General features: G+C 39.3%; 3 protein-coding genes across 8 annotated transcripts; all 3 read left to right on the top strand.

Annotated features, from left to right (window-relative positions):
• The first annotated feature begins 1101 nt into the window (after nt 1–1101).
• On the top strand, nt 1102–2456 carry LOC111331908 (uncharacterized). The gene has a single exon (XM_022937125.2). The coding sequence runs from the start codon at nt 1131–1133 to the stop codon at nt 2316–2318; it is 1188 nt and encodes a 395-aa protein (XP_022792860.1). The 5' UTR covers nt 1102–1130; the 3' UTR covers nt 2319–2456.
• Nucleotides 2457–5206: 2750 nt separating this feature from the next.
• On the top strand, nt 5207–6694 carry LOC111331898 (uncharacterized). Its single transcript, XM_022937109.2, has 3 exons — nt 5207–5363; nt 6102–6338; nt 6444–6694. The coding sequence occupies exons 1-3, from the start codon at nt 5351–5353 to the stop codon at nt 6548–6550; spliced, it is 357 nt and encodes a 118-aa protein (XP_022792844.1). The 5' UTR covers nt 5207–5350; the 3' UTR covers nt 6551–6694.
• Nucleotides 6695–7362: 668 nt separating this feature from the next.
• On the top strand, nt 7363–16417 carry LOC111331906 (protein-cysteine N-palmitoyltransferase HHAT). 6 transcript variants are annotated; one of them, XM_088724703.1, is made up of 12 exons: nt 7363–7659; nt 8522–8636; nt 9943–10007; nt 10234–10360; nt 10475–10585; nt 10919–11116; nt 11787–12017; nt 12461–12783; nt 13886–13921; nt 15014–15215; nt 15663–15804; nt 16150–16417. In XM_088724703.1, the coding sequence occupies exons 3-12, from the start codon at nt 9952–9954 to the stop codon at nt 16239–16241; spliced, it is 1518 nt and encodes a 505-aa protein (XP_088580829.1). In that variant the 5' UTR covers nt 7363–7659; nt 8522–8636; nt 9943–9951; the 3' UTR covers nt 16242–16417. The 6 variants fall into 6 exon arrangements, with proteins under 6 accessions (XP_088580829.1, XP_088580828.1, XP_088580826.1 ...); XM_088724702.1 differs by having other exon boundaries at nt 10180–10360; XM_088724700.1 differs by having other exon boundaries at nt 10177–10360.
• The last annotated feature ends 816 nt before the right edge of the window (nt 16418–17233 follow it).

The raw sequence follows: 17233 nt of genomic DNA, 5'->3' as shown, positions 1-17233 counted from the left end.
TTTTGCTTTTGAAAGTTTTGTTGGTGTAAATAAAGATGTTTAATATCTCTCACAGTCTCGCACCAGAAAATATTTCTGACTTATTTAATATAAAGAACACTCAGTATAACTTATGGATCAGGGACTTCGAACTGCCAAGATTCGAAACTGTAAGATTTGGTAGGAATTCTATTAAATATATGGGACCTCATTTGGTTGAAGTTACCAAGACACCTAAAAACGATAGAAACTCTAAATTCGTTCTTGAAAGAAGAACATAAGAAAAGTCGACCTTTCAACTCTTGTTGAAATTTAAAACTTAACTAAATGACTTTATAATCTTTTTAATTATCTACTGTAAATAACTATTATCTACATATGTAAATGTATTTGACTTTTAGTTTTTTTAGTGTCCCCCATTAGCTTATAGCTTAAAAAACATAGACACTTTAATAAAGTTTTAAATTTCATTCATTCATTCATTTTTTTTCATTAGTATCAAACAAAGACAATCCTAATCACACATTTTTGCAAACTTGCAATTCTTTGAAGATTTGAATTATAATTTAATTTTCAAATTAAATTTCAATATTTAAGGTATTGAGTTTACCGTTAACACCGTAAACTTTTAAGTAAAGCTAACAGACTTTCTACAAGTCTTCCAGCGTTAAAACCCTCTTTGGATGTTGAGAGAACACACGAGGTTTGCAATAGTGGAATCCCGATTTCTCGAACCCTCGTTTTCTCGAACCTCCCGATATCTCGAACCAAACCTTGTTTCCCTTGGATTTGCTTCACTTGTAATTTCACCCTCGATTTCTCGAACCAATTTGCGTTTCCTCAGGAGGTTCGAGAAATCGGGATTCCACACTGTATGTTCTGATTTGTATGTCATGTGTCGCTAAAGCGGAAGACAGTGTAGTCTTTTCGCTCATTGAAAGACAGGACTGAAGGCCTTCAAGTGTTTTGGCGATTTATTAGGTCACGAACTATTTTTAAACAGCCCCTCTTCCCATCTCAATATAACGCAACATTTTCAGCTAATTGCGAGGAACTCGAGCGGCCAATGCGCGTAGTCCACGTAAAAAATGTGCGCCTGCTGTATATATTAAAGCAGCCATCCTTGTGACTAAACAAATCGAAAGCTGACAATGGTAAGGATGGCAAATGCTTCAGTTATGTTCCTGGTTATTTTAGCGGCTTTTTGTTTCCTTCAAGAAGGAACTGCAACAAGAGAATGGTATAAGGAGGATTTTCCGAATCCTACGATAGATGTGAAAGCTTGTGGTCGTAATGGAAAGGTTTCCTGGATCTGTGATCCAGAGAATATTCTCAGTTACCAGGCTGCCAACAAGATTGAAGAGCTGCTGTATTCAGTTGTTAAAAATACTGCTTCAGGGTGCAGCAACGATGACAAGCCTGGATTTCAAATTGGCGTTGCAGTTTTAAACCGAATGAGAGGCATTCCTGGTGAATATATTGAAGAAACAACGAAGACGTTTGCAAAACATTTACATGACAGCTGGGGAGTCGGCCACACAGGATGTAATGACGGAACAGTGTTACTGATTTCTATTTTAGATCGTCAACTATATGTGTCCACAGGAAAAAGAGCCATGGAATTGTTATCCGATGACCAGATTGATATTATCATTGAGGAAATGAAGCCATATATGAAAAAGAAACATTACGATCAAGGTGTGGAACACGCCGTTGTCCGGATGGGTGAAGTTTTCAGCGGTAAAGTCCTCGAGCGTTCAGCGAACTATGGTCTTATCATCTTCTGTGTGCTGTTGATTATTATTGTTGGTGTTGGGCTGTATATTGGGCACAAGCAAGAACAAGAACATAAAAGATGCGAAGGAAAGCTGAAAAGAATTCAAGACGAAAGAGACCGAGCAAGACAGTCTCAAAAAACTTATGAAAGCAAATCATGTCCCATTTGCTTGGAGGAATTTCAGCCGGAAACGAAAACAAGACTGTTGGCTTGTGGTCACAAGTACTGTGAGCCTTGCTTGACCAAGTGGCTTGAAGACCATGCAACCTGTCCAATCTGCCGCCAATCAGCTGACAGACGTGAAAATGAAGGTGGTGCCTGTGGTACCTATGACTTCCTCCCTGATCTTCAGTTCCGACTGATGATGCTACAGCTGCAGCACCCATCCTTTGTTACACGCACCATGGTGGACAGATGGGGCAGTGGCAGCTACACAGGGAGCTTTACCTCAGATCCCGTTTTTGTCAGGTCATCTATGGTTGGGGGAGGTAGCTTTGGCAGTGGTGCGGGGTTTGGCGGGGGTGGAAGTAATGGAGGTGGTGGAAGAGGAGGCAGCTGGTAGCATGGGCAAAGCTGTATCTGGTCAAACCTAATGGATATTTAATGAAGACATTCAAAAGCAAAGAACATATAGAGGTGACCCCAGTTTTAAATCCCAGTGTTTTTGTAGAGGGTCTCTGTACCTTTTCGTTTGTCATCTTTACTACATGAGTAAATTTTATTAACACAATGTCATAAGGTTTGCAAGTGATGATGATAATGACACTGATGTCAGTTTCTAGGCAAGTGGAACTCAGAATAAGTTTGCATGGACAATTTTTCAGTGCTCTGCAATGTATATGTAAAGCATGACTCAAATATGAGCTGTCCAATAAGTTAAGTTTGTGTCTTATGCAAGTGTCAGGGTTTGGGCTGGTTTAAGATAACCCAGGGTTAGTGTGACTTATGATTTCAGAAAAGAAAATCTGTTAAAAAATATTTTTTCCACAATTTGATTATTGGATGCTCTTAAAAGAATAGAGAAAATTTTCTTAAAAAAGGCTTAAGAACAAAGGAATGAAGAAACCTGGATTAAAATCTTATCCGGGGTTAGTGCTTACTGGTCTTTGAGCAACTGGCCCTGGTGTCAAAAATGGGTCAGGATTGGCTTTGTGCTCTTAGTGTGTAAGGGGACTACTTTGGTAAACTAAAAGGAATGTTATGTTTAATTTTGTGTTATCTTTCATTCCCATAAGAACCACAAACAGATCTGAGCTGTAATATTATATGCAGTCTTCAGAAACAATTTTATTGGCCATAAATAAATAGTGTTCAACCATCACACAGAATTATATTGAGTGGGAAATATAGATGCCCATTGTCATTAGACTCGGAAATCCTTTGGTTTGAATTTTCTAAGTCTGTTCATTCCATGTTGTGCTGGATGTTTGAACTTATGAAAATCGCAAGTTGATAATTTCTTATGACAAGAACTTTTGATTTATCAATGAAACAATTTTTCAGGTTTTGAAATGTAAAAATAGCATCTATATCAAATGAAAATACTGTGCGAAGGTTGTTGTGGCCTTTGTTTAGATGCTGAATGTTGTTTTTGAAGTTGACAAGATGGATGCAATCAACAGATTCAAGACCTGAGAAAAATAATTGCTCTTAGCAGATGTTCAGCTCAAACTGTGTCTTATACGTATTAAACCGTTTGGTTTCCCCATGACTAAGCGTTTTATACTGGTACTTATTGTTTTCAACGGCCTTCTGCGATGTACGAAGGAAAAGGCTTACGTGGTAAAGATATATTTGTGTAATAAGCGACGACATTAAGTACTTCCGGTTGTCTGGTTCCCCGTTCCAGTCGACATCAACTTTGAGACGATTTAGCGATCTTAGCGATCTTTTGAAAACCAAACTTAAGAAGAAACTCAGTGTTTTCGCCCCACATGGTTCGTTTAGGGGTCATCTGGCTTGCTTTTTAGGACGATCGACGATAATTCGGATGATCATACAGAAACCGTCCGGTTAATATTTTTTTTTCAAAGCTGTAGGCTGAAAAATACTGTACGATAGAGATTCTGATTATGGTTACACAGATAATTTCAAAACTAAGCAGAATATCATGCTGGATAAAGGCTGATAGTTTCGAAAGAAACTGTTTGGGGCTGCGTCGGTGGGGGTAACGAAATAATTTGGATATATCAACAAAGTTGAAATTGTAGATTGACCACTGTAACGATTACAAAATCTTTTCTCCGACAGTAAGGGTTTAGAACAAATTATTTCAAAATCGTCTCATATGATTTTTCAAAACTAAGTAAGACGAGGCCTTATCCAAAACGTACAACCTTGGACGTGCTCTTTTTTTCCAGAAACCGTTTTAATTACAACTTGTTATTGATGGTGTTAGTTTCAAAGTCACGCTCTTGACAATTAAAGAACTGACGAGTGGTTCTCCTTTGGCTTTCATCCGTCGGCTTCAATAAAACGAAGATCCTGAAGTTGTAAAACCCTCTGAGCTTTTGCACAGAATCAAAGAGCGACAACATATCTTCTACTTTAAACTAAAAATTCCAGCTTATTATTTTTTTTTTGGAATCGGAAAGGAACAACATATTCGCTCGAAGACTATTTTGAAAAACTTGAGCAAATTGCTATTCCGTTGTTAGAGTTTGTATTTTTTGCTTGATTTTTTTTGCTGCCGGCAAAATAGTTTCCCGATTAAGATGTTGATGTTATTCCCATTTGATTACTGATGCATTAACGAGGAATAGTCACGCGTCATTTTCTGCTTCTGATATGAGCAAAATGAAATGAAAACAAGTGTTTGTTGACAGAAACTCGAATGTCGATGACGCAACAAGATAAATGTATTCTATCTTGTATTTGTTTCGCTGACTTCACAAGAACAGAGCAAATAATTCATGATTATTAACTCTTTTAGTGACAAGAGGTTCAATGATTTACCATGTAGCAATGAATAAATCGAAGGTTTTCAAAGGCATGTTTTCCCTGTTTATGAATTCTGCAGCTTAACTTTCAAAAGTCCATAGTGGTTGTTAACTGGTTTTTTGAAAGCGGCTGAAACTTGATGCTGTCATAGCTGTCAATATGGTCAGTCATACGTGCGCAAAACACGATTGATCAAACAAGCGCAACAGAGCAGGTGAACTCCCGAATAACAGTCTATGAAAACACTTTGATCTCAAATTCAACAGAAGAAAAACAACCGCTAAGCACGTAAGGTTAAATTAAAAAATGTCTCATTTCACATTTGTTGTTAAAACTCGGAAGTATTCCTAATGTGGCTTTGCGAAAGTACCAGTAGATTTACTGAAAAATAATTCATCCATGTCTTTATTGAATGGCTGCCCAGGGAGGTTTGCGTGATAAATATAGTCACCAAAATAACGATGACTGTTGATGGGGTGTTTACGATACGTCATAACAAACACAAGCACGAACCGTAGTTACCACTAAGTGAGAATATAAAGCACGCTATCCAGTGTTCTGTTTAGATCAGTGTGAGAAACGGTGCCTGAAACCTCCATAACAAACAACACTATTGAATCTAAGCCGAAGCTGAATATAACGCACTTTCTTAGGATGGTGTCTCGAGGTAAGATTATTAATTTATAATATTTCAAAGTAAGAAGCAGCTAACTCTGGCATCACTTATATATTCCACATCACCCTTTGTAAGGCTACCTAATTTTAAATAAATTGACTAATCTCCAGAAAAAGCCATTAATTGCTTTTTTTTTTTTTGCTATCGAGCTCGAGTTCGTAAAAGACAAAGTTTTGGTTTTTGAAGTTAAACCTTAACTTATTTGAGGGTTGTTTTTACATAACATTTTCTTGGATGTAATCGTTTGTGACCCCTAAATATCGAATTTATAACGTGTTCCTAGTCTTTGAATAAAGGACTTAAGCCGAAATTTGTTCATCGATTTTTCATCACAAGTTTTCTTTAAATCAAGGACCAGTCGTCATTTATCACCTAAGGGGGGGGAGGGGTGAGAGAGATTTTTGGGGGTTCACATGGTTTTTAGGGGGAGCGAAGGGGGAGCTAAGGGATACTGAGCCGTCGTCGCCAACAGAGCACGAAGAAGGGACCATAGAAAATTGACTGCCAATTACATACCATTGAGGGAGGAGACATCTTAAGTATATTACAGAGCGTGCGGGGTGGGGGGTGGGGCAGGTAAATTTTATCGTGACAAAGTAAAAAATCTTCGAAACCATCTCCCCTCTCCCAAGGTGATAAACAATGATCGGCCCCTCACCCTTATTGGACCTTATTACTCAAGTTATCTTATCTGAAGATATCAAGAAACCATGATCCATTTTTTCTTAGGCTACAGGAAATTGAAAGAAAAGAAAATTAACAAACAAGACTGTCAAAACTCCTGCCACACAGCAAAAGATCTTATGTCTGCCTTCCATATTTTTGACGCTCAGAAGAAAGGGTACATCGAGTCACGTGAATTAAGAGAAGCACTGGGACTTACAGGTGCTGGCATACCTGATGACGAGCTGCGGCAAATGTTACAAGAAACAGGTCTTTTAGCGGACAGAAAGATAACCTTTGAAGGTAAATTTTTATGTTGAAGATTCATGTAACAGCAGCAACAACAAGTATTATCACAAGTATTATCACGTTTCTTGCTAAAAATTTTTTCTGCTGTCTCGCTTTCAGAATTTATTTACCTCATGTCTGACTCCAGCACTGGTGAAGATTCTCGATCACAAGAAACTAGGCGTGGCTCAGGACCTCCACCTTCCCCCCTCCCCCTGCTACGCTAACGGCGGAGCGTAAATGAGGAAACCTCGCGTAAAGATAAGGATAAAGAAGATGAGTTGTTCCTCATCACCGTTTACTTTGGGCGACATGCTGATGCATTCAAAGAATAGCTAATAGAGGTCTTCAGTGTTTCCTCTATCGATAGCTGAGGAATCCTTATATCGGTCTGGCACTTCGTCAACGAAAAAAACTGACTTAGATTGTACAACTGAGAACAACTAAGAGCTAGTTTGAAAACATTTTCTCCCTAAGTTCTTCACTAGCTGAAAAGAGTTGTCAAGTTTTTTAGAAATCTAATAGGTACCGCATATAATTCACACAGCAGTAAATGTGTGTGGGTTACAATACTTCTTGTAAGAATGCCGAGATAATAATAAAAAAAAAAAAAATTGAAAAAAGGGTTGGAAATAGTTTGATTGTCTGTCATTTTTGATTCATTTGTTCAAACTTGAAGGCGTAAGATAAAAGCTCAGAATACCAGAATTGATCCTCGTGTCAAAGCTCTACTAAGACGTTTTATCTTCTTTTGAGCCTTAGTAATACACAGTTTTCAACTTTTCACTCGCTTAAAACATTCCGGCCCAACCCATTCCCACCCCCTGATAGCGCGACATGAAATGGTCTGTTCCCCTTAAAATGTCGGACGAGATCTCTGTTTTCTGTGAGCCGCGAAGGAAGCTTATAGGTAAAGTAATTTCCTCGAAAGGGTAATAGTGGAGTAGAAGGTAGGGATAGCTGATGCTTGAATATATGACCTACGTAACCCTGGAATCGAGGGTTTAGCATCCGCTGATCAGTTAAAATCAAGACTTGTGTTTGTTCAGCTGAAACCGGAAGTGAATAGTATCAATTCAGCTGTCAGTGAATGTCGAGGTTCAGCATCAGTAAAAAAGTATGCGATAGATTAGCAGGAGGCAAGGTTGTTAACAGATTTTGGTACATAGGTACATTTAATTGGAAAGCGGCCAAGGTGCGCGCGATTCGATTTAATCTTACTGTCACTCAACTTGCTTGGGATCTGTAATTCAGCCGTTGTCTTTCCATGTGCCACAGAATAGTGAACACTGTCGAAAAAACTGGACTAGCTGGATTCTGCAAGGAAATATAACAAGTAAGTGCATCTCCATGAGACGCATTTTATATCTGTTATCTAATCCAGCTCTCTATACCTCGCGCGTGTGATTTACGCGCCAAAGGAACCTGTCAAACTGAAGTTTAGTTGACGGTAATTATGAATGTACGTATGTTCAATAACAATGAAGACATTGTAGTATTTTTATGTGTATTAGTAATTTCAAGCCGTGACAAAACTGTAAACAATTATTTCGAAGAATAATTTTATCTCTTCTATTCAGATGTCTGAGTGAAACAGATCCACCAAACTTGGTGGTTTTACATACACCTTTCACTTCTGGCAAGGGGTGATAAAGACTCAGTTTTAAATTATTCTAAAGTTGAATTGTCATGCCTGTGTCATTGCAGAGTACACATAACTGTAGTGGGCTCTGTTGCTTTAATATAGACTGTTAGGTTCACTTCCTTGTGACGAAAAGTCCAATTTTTTTTTTTGTTGTTGTAGTAATTGTGTCTTGGGGATAAAAGTGGATATTTTGTTTCCCAAATTTACTCATTGTTTGGATAATAATGTCGTAAACAGGATATTGTGTTGTCCAGTTCTGCCTTTGATTATACTCATAATTTACAAATCAGACTCTCTGCAAAAGGTCTGATTTTGTAGATCACTTCATGTTTGATATCAGACCTTATTAAACTCCATTCCTTCTTACCCTTTCACTGTTAGTCTTGTTACACTGTGCATTCATTCTTGGTGCTGGATTAATTACTAAAGGTAGATATTAAATTTTGTAGCATATCAGTTTACTACATTTTTATTTTAACTGTATTTCTGATGAAATCCTTCTCTCACTTAATATATTACTCCTTACACATGTTTACTATGTTTTTCTTGGTAGATGTCTGCATCTAGAAAACATGGTCCCCTTCCTCTAACTGAGATTACAGTCTACTGGCTTGTGTGGATTTCTTTGTTATCATGTGCCTTGTACAGCATTTACAAAGCTTCTGAAGGTGAACAAAGCACAGCTGCATATAGTCCTCTTGCTAAGAAGAGGATTTGTTCAGAGATGGACATGACATTTGTTTCACAGAATTTCTGTCATATTTCTGGCTGAGAATCAAGGAGATTAGCACTGACGTGTTCATGATGAACTTAAAAAATTTTGCGACATTTTTCAAGATACACAAATGATGTTGAACTTATTGGAAACTTAATGCAAATATACATCACTACAGAAAATACTCAGTATGACCCCTTCGTAATTTTAGGGGGAAGGATGATTTTAAACCAACACTACTGAAAGGCAGTTGATTGAGCAAAACTAAAATTTTCTCAGGAATTTTGAGTACTTCAGATGGCCTTCTTTGTCACTATACTTGTTGATGTATTAGTTTACATCTTGACCAATAACAGACCAATGTGTTGACTGTAGTCAACCAATACTTGGTTGGTAGTGGACCAATGGTCCACTGATATTTGGCCAACACTAGTACACATCTCAACATAGACATCAAGTTGAGCATCTGTCAGCTACTGGCTAGCTGACCTGAGCTACTGATAAGAAGTATTCTTCATGTGGTAACAGTTTTCAACTTTTCCAATTTTTTATCTTAGTTATGTTTTAAAGCAAAAGAATGATATCTATCAGAAAATTTCTTATTAGTCTTGGTTTCATGTGCTAAAATCCTTAAAAGGATGGGCCAATAGTGGTCTTTCTTTAGCTAGTCACCATTTGTTTGTTTGTTTGTTTTTTTTTTGTTAAGTAACTATCTTACAACCACCTCCCAGTCAGCTCAATTGGTTAGAGCACCAGATTGTGTTGTGCGGGAGGTTGAGGGTTTGAGCCCCGGCTGGACCAATACTCATAGTCTTAAAATAAGTGAGGACAATTTGCTACCTTTCTATAATATCAAGAAATGGATAGCTATTCTAGTCTTCTCGGATAAGGACGAATAAACTGTAGGCCCAGTCCCCTGCAGGGTTAGGGGTAGGAGACGTTAATTTCCCACACACGAGATTACTGTGTGGTGGATGTCCTACCCTGGGGTGGGATGGGTGGGTGTTATGCAATGAGCTTCTCTACAACCATCTCAGCTTTGCTATGTCATCAATCAACAGAGTACCTCGCCAAGGGACACTGCCCATGTGCCAAGCAGTGTTGTCATTATAGGTGCAGCCCCACAGTTAAAACTGTGGACATACCCGTGTTTGGGCCATAGGCATATATATATCTTACAATTCAATGGCTTAAAAAAATGAGAAACTCCATAAACTCTGAATGGCATATTAATAAAATTTTCTCTTAAATCTTTACAGACTACAAAGATGAGATTTATGCAGATGACCTACAAGAGGGGTGGAAATTTATTGGAAGGAAAAAGGTTGGGCATCCCAGCTGATGATTCATGGTTTGGTCATCCAGCAGGCACAGTCCATTATGTGAATTAAGTTATCACTGACTAAAATAAATAAAATACATGAACCTCTTTTCCCTGTGTTGATTAAACAATTGTTGAATTTTTGTCACTGATAAAATTCTGATGTGTGCAGCAGATTAGGCCGAGAAATCGAGACCTCCCTTTGTCTTGCTGTCCATACATCATCTAGCAAACACATAATGGACATAGACAACTTATGGCGTGGAGGTTGTTATAGTGATGTAACCCCAAATTCTCTTAACAAACTTACAAGAAAATGTGTAGCAGCTGGAAGGAGGAATTACAAAGTACATCTTGTGAGTTAAAGGACTGAGTAGTTTGTGTCTTTTCTTTCTATGCTCCCTCTAATTTTTTAGGGAATGTTGTATGATATGCTAATTTTTTTGTTTGCTTGTTTGTTTAATTTACAGGATGTGACTGATTTTGAGTGGGAATTTTGGATAAGCGCAGTAAAATCCTTGATGCCTGCCATGTTAGTTCACATGTTTGGTGGACTCTTTTTCTCAAGATTTATTCCCCAGGTGATATGCTAAAGAGCTCTTTTTCTTTTTTTTGATCTACTCAATCTTGTGGAAATAATAATTCAGATGTAATGAAATAATTCACCGTCAGAGTTTCCGTTACCAGAAAACGCAAATTTTGGTGATTTCATGTTGTTGTTTGGCAGAGCACAGCTAAGACATGTACAAAGTTTTAAAGTGTGTCCTTGTTGCAGTTTCTGAGACGTAGTTTGCTTAAAGTCCCTACAACCTCCCCATTGACAACAGCCACTTCCCTCTATCCCTTAAGGGGGTGTGGGAGAGGTTGTAATATCTATAGAATATACTAATGTGCTTACCTTATTACCTTTTTAGCTCAAACCGCTGTATTGCCTTTCCTTTACCTTATCATTTCTACTTTATATCGCCGGCCTCAAACCAGTTTTGTTCATGGTTGGACATTGCCTGCTTGTTTACACCTCTTGTATCATTTTCAAGTCGATGATTGCCATGTGGCTGTGCTCTGTTGGTATTGTGCTCTCTCTACAGATACACTCACTCAGAATGTGGCAGGTGAGAAACTTCGGATCAAGGTCAGTATCTGAGCAAATTGCACCTACTCCTCCCTTAACATTAACTTTACTTGTTATCAGTTGACTGTTATTGGATTAGGGAGGGTATATGTGTAGTTGCTGAGATACCAACATTCTTCCAAAACTTCAAATGTTTGTGTCAAATTGTTGTTGTTTTTGTTGATCTGGTTGGTGTTGATGGTGTCAGAGCTGCTCAAAAACACTTTGTTTTTTGGTTCTCTTTTTTTAGCCCATGTTCTCTCAAATAATTACAATTAGCCTTTCGAAAGATGACTACTTTAAATAGTTTGAAGATGAGTTGTCATGGAAACGGAGAATTCTGACTTCCTGTCGGGAGAGGATCCTGAAACTTTTGAGATCATTTACGAAATAAGCCACGTTTCAGGTTCGTACTCAAGAGTTCTGCTCTGCCTCTAAAATACAGAATACTCCTTGATGAATCAGGTTATGTGCAGTATAGTTTGCAGAACAGAAGGGACTGTTTTTGCCGTTTTTCAACTGATCAAACGGTGGTAAGCGCGAAGCGAACGCGAAGTGCAATTCCCGAGTGTGTCCCTCGTGACAGACGTCTTTGCCAATGACAGGAACCCGCCATTTTTTTTTTTGTTTTTTCTTGTTTTAAAATTCCTTCCACATCTTGGTTTCTCCAGATTAATCCTTTGAGTCCTGTCGGAGAGATCAAGAATTTTACATTGTTTGTATGCATGATGGGAAACCTCCGATGCATAAGCTTTGGAATGGAATACTGCTGGCGATCACGTGAGATGGAAAAAGACAAACCCCTAAAGCAGTACTCGCTTCTAGACCTACTGGTGTATAACTTTTATCTACCGTTATTTGCCAATGGTCCTGTTGTCAACTTCGACACTTTTCAGAGGACGGTAAGTGATTTTCGTGAGTTGCGATACAATTCCTTCGTTTATGCATTGATCACCAGCACAGCGCTCCTGCTTAGAGGTGAGTCTCCGGTTTAAATCACCGGCCCGTTGTCCCCAGAATCCCTGCCTCCCCGGAATCTCCTCATATATTTCATGCGCCATTTCAGGCCGCGGGCAAACTTGCGCAGTTGGCTAACCTAAAGCTTAGTATGACTTGCTGAGCTATGGCACTCTTTGCACTCTAAGGTTTTTTACTTTATCCTGTAAACTACGTTTTTACTCTTAGAGTGTTCTTCAGTCAGGCGTCGTAAAACCATAACAGTCCTGTGATTTTATGTGTATTACGTGTTCTATGTGTTTAACTGCAAGTAGTCCAGTTTGACATCTCTGCGCAGTTTATTTACATTCGGTTGTATTTTTCTAAGATGAATTCTCGTATTCTTTAGTTTTATCAACCGTACAGGCCGTTTACAAGAGAAGAAGTAAAGTCCCTTCTCAGGGACACAGCACGTACGCTATGGTGGTACTTTTTCCTAGAGTGCTACTTACACTTTATTTACTCGACGGCTTTCACTCAAGACCCTCGCTTGTTTAGTGCCTTGAACAATTGGGCCCTGTGTGGGATCATGTACTCTCAGCTACACATCTTTCTTGTTAAGTACAAGGTGTTCTACCGCTGTACAACCTTACTGGCGGAGGTCGATAAGATCGAAGTTCCTTTACTTCCGAGATGTGTCACCACACTTTACCTCTTTACTGACATGTGGAAGTAAGTAGATTTGCGTCTTTCTACCAATTCGTTCAGAAGACTGGTAATTTAAATACTTTTGAGTTTGGAGGCCTCACAGGACAGCAGGCAGGAGTACCGCAGGGATGAGTACTGCAGGCAGGAGTACTGCAGGGATGAGTACTGCAGGCAGGAGTACTACAGGGATGAGTACTGCAGGCAGGAGTACTGCAGGGATGAGTACTGCAGGCAGGAGTACTGCAGGGATGGGTACTGCAGGCAGGAGTACTGCAGGGATGGGTACTGCAGGCAGGAGTACTGCAGGGATGGGTACTGTAGGCAGGAGTACTGTAGGGATGGGTACTGCAGGCAGGAGTACTGCAGGGATGGGTACTGCAGGCAGGAGTACTGTAGGGATGGGTACTGCAGGCAGGAGTACTGCAGGGATGGGTACTGCAGGCAGGAGTACTGCAGGGATGAGTACTGCAGGCAGGAGTACTGCAGGGATGGGTACTGCAGGCAGGAGTACTGCAGGGATGGGTACTGCAGGCAGGAGTACTGCAGGGATGGGTACTGCAGGCAGGAGTACTGCAGGGATGGGAAAGAGACGCCTGACACGTGAGGAAGCACTGGAGGCATGTGTAGTGCGCGATTGTGAATAGCACGTGTGAAACGCGCTCTGGGCAGAGATTATCAAAGATGATTATCAGCACTAATCCAGAGTCGTCTTCCATGGCAAATATACCGCGCATATAGACGCAGTGCGCAGAAATTGCGCACTAATGACAGCTTCATTCTTAAATTGTGATATTTCATGGTTTGTTTCAGCTTCTAAATTTTCAGTAATATCATCAGTTATAAATAGTTTTCGTTCATCCCTCACCTAATGGCTACAGATTAGAGATATTGGCGATGAACTGAAAGGTAGCTCTTGAATAAAGAGAAGAGATTAAAATTTGGCCAACCTAGCGATCCAGTCAGCAAATCTTGGTGCAGTGCCGCAGCAGACACTACTAGCACTACTTCTGATAGGAGAATCGTCACAATCATGTAGATAAAAAACAATCTCTCACTCTCTCCAAGAGTATTCTATGAATATGTTGTAGTAGTTTCAGAATGTTTTCTGTTTTGTTCTTTTTCACAGATACTTTGACAGGGGTCTTAACGCCTGGATGATAAGGTCAGTAATTCTCTATTGATCGTCTGTATTCAAGTCCCGATTATTAAGCTAGCGCTGTACTAACAAGTGTCAGGGCAGATGAAAAGGGCAGTGTGGCCGAGTGGATAGGGCGCTGAGCTTGTAATCTGGTGTTTCCAGGTTCAATCTCTCCTCTCTCCCAAGTTCATCTCCTCAGTGACGCTTTGTATCTAACCAGGCAATTGGTTATATCAACTCAGTTGAATTAGTATCATTTCAGAGCTGAGCAAAGAGTTTCCAGCAATCTGATTGGTCAAGCGGTTCCTTATATGAAGCTATATAAACCGCTCCACGCGGTTTATATAAAATGTTAAAATAAAATGTTAACAAATGTTACTAAAATGTTATGATTTTAGAAATTTCTCTGTTGTTCAGCTCTTAAATTATACTAAAACAATTATTCGCCTCAGGTTCGGTGAATATTGTCGAATAATCCCCTCGACCTCGTCTCGGGGATTATTCGATGATATTAACCTCGCCTTCGGCGAATAATTGTTAAATAGTAAATTGGCCACCGTAACGAATAAAAAAGCTGACGTCTCGAGCGTTAGCCCTTCGTCATTCGCTCTGACGAAGGGCTAACGCTCGAAACGTCAGCTTTTTTATTCGTTACGGTGACCAAATAACTATTTCAACTTAGTTGATATAACCAATTACCTTGTTACCCCCACCGACGCAGCAACACAGTTTCTTTAGAATCTTTCAGCCTTTATTCATTTGTATATAACCAACTGGTCTGCGTCTGGCCAGTTGGGAGTTTTAAACGCTATGGTTATATGCGTTTCCAATTTGTTTGTATTTGCCCTGAAAAGCTCCATTAGAGGAGTGATCAGGGAATGTTGTTTTTGTTGTTATTATTATTTTTTTATTTTGTCAAAAATCTGACATATTAGTTTTAACTTTTAAGGTACTTGTCGTGGGTTGAAAGGAAATTCTTCATTAGCAAGCTTTCTTTTTCGTTCTCAACTTGAGCTTCTTTGCTGATGAATATAGCAAGTGAAAAAAGCATATCAGAATACGGCTGCCTTCACTGTGCATCGTGTGTACTGACAGACGTTCTGTGGTTTGTGGCAGATACATTTATATTCCTCTGGGAGGATCCCGTTCAGGCGTTTTCCGTCAAATTGTAGCTTCGTTTTTCGCTTTTGCCTTTATATGGTTGTGGCATGGCGCGCATGTGCACGCAATATGGTGGTTCATCCCTAACTGGATTGGAGTTGTTGTAGAATCTATGGCGGGCATCGTGTTGAAGCTTCCTTCAGTCACTCAATTGGAGGTGGGTATATTTGCGTTCGAATGAATCTCAATAATGACGTTTAATTATGGTTAGCTGCTTTTGAAAATGATCTTATTCCACTTGGAAACCCTCAGTTACCCAGCTGCTGTTGAGTGGAAGGTACCGCAGTGTGAGGTGCCAGTAAGAGCGTGTCATAGAGCGATATAATAAAAATGCTGCGTGCCTGCTCCAGCATCAGTAAAATTGATTTCAATCTGTTGGCCTTACATGCTATCTTCAGACACGATTGTTAATCGGAAACCCTACTCATTGGCCTTCATCGCAGTTGTTTCCTGAACTTGTCGAACAACGTACTCCCTTATACCACGAGCCCGAAAAAATCGGCTAAAGAAGTTGAGGATAGATCAATGACTAGTTTTACAGTTATGAAACACTCCTTGGTTTTTTCCCCAGAAAGTCAAAACTGTTGTTTTTTCCCTTTTTTAGGACAGGCTCTCTCCCGCAGCATCGCGCCGAATTCGCGCCATGTTTGGTGTTGTGACAGTGTCCTGCTTGATTCTAAGTAACCTGGTGTTTTTGAGTGGATCCGAACCCATTTGGTTTTACATCAAGAGAATGTTTTATTTCGGTATGTTAAAAAACCTCATTAAACTGTTCTTTAACGTCACTACAATTATTTTCATTGGTGTTTAAATCTAGTATCTTCAGTTAAGTTTGTTAAAATATTCACGTTGTTTAGTCAGTGACAAAAAAAAAAAAATTAGGAAAAAGTTTCGTTGCAGTTCGCATTCGTTAAAATTCGAAGCACTGGTTTTAGTTGTACAGCGGAAGGCGAAGAAATTTACATAAGGATCAAAAGCACAGCTAAGAGGGCTGGGGATAGGGCAAGCGATGTAGTCCTTATATGGTACTTTGATGTCTCGAAATTCTCGTCTTATTTCATATAGCCTAACTGTAATTTCTTTTTCTTAAGGTTGGCCCTCGTCAACTCTTTTGATTCTTTTCACCATGTACCTCGTTGTACAAACAAATATGGAACTCAACCGACATATATCCAAATGGTGATGAAACTAATTTTTCAAACATTGTGTAGCTCGTTATGATTAATTGATGACGGAAAGTTAACTTCCAGTATGTGATAGTTTCATACTTCAGTAGTATTAAACAGTGACAGACGTTTTTGCCAAATTGATTCTGTAAAAGCTATGAAATAGGAATTAATAAAGTATTGTATACTTCTGTCCATGCACCGATCGTTTTCTCTGTCCCATCCAGGTAAGGAATGTTGCAAAAACAAAATCGCCTTATTAAGCCGTAGTGTCTCAATGGGAAAGGTCGACTGACATAACCAGGGGGATGGGGATGTGTCTTTAATCACTTTTGTGTTTGCCTTCTTTTGTCCTGTGGTCAACTTCTGCCCACTGCTAGCAAGGTTTTTAAGTGTAACACCAGTTTTGGTGTGGCAACTTGCTCAATATTTTGCGAGAGTGCCTTGAGTTAATTTTATTCATTTTTAACGCTCATTGAGGAAAGTGATTTAGTGGTTATCGATAAAGTCCATTCTTTTCACGTCGTATAGCTTCAATTTACCAAAACACACGCAAAAAAAATCGATAAAATGGCAATAATCAAATTTAAACAAACGCCATGCATAATTTTCATGATGACCTGCGAACCGTGCAAGGGTTCTCCCCAGGCTCTCTCGTTACTTTTTTCCGCACTGTTGCACTCATCCGGCTGGCCTGGTCTTTTTCCGTAAGAATGCTGTGCGTTCGCCGGAGAGAGGTCGTTATCTAACGTTAAAAATGTAACGACAGTGCAACAGTGTTGATCTAAGCTGAAAAGTCCAATTAGAATGTGTATCATTTGTCACTGCAGATAGATTACTTTACATGTTGTTATGCTTGGCTGTGACTTGCCCATTCTACGGACGTGAGTACAGGCATCCTACGTTTCTAAATTTGGCAAAAGGATTAAAAGAAACGCAATTAGTAAAACTAGTCTGATGATAAAACTTTGTTTTCTGGTGCTACAAGCAAATAAAGCTGTCTACGCTT

Source organism: Stylophora pistillata, chromosome 6, assembly GCF_964205215.1.
Source record: "Stylophora pistillata chromosome 6, jaStyPist1.2, whole genome shotgun sequence".
Classification (NCBI taxonomy): Eukaryota; Metazoa; Cnidaria; class Anthozoa; order Scleractinia; family Pocilloporidae; genus Stylophora; species Stylophora pistillata.
The sequence above is the reverse complement of the archived record's forward strand: the minus strand, read 5'-3'. Positions and strand labels throughout refer to the sequence as shown.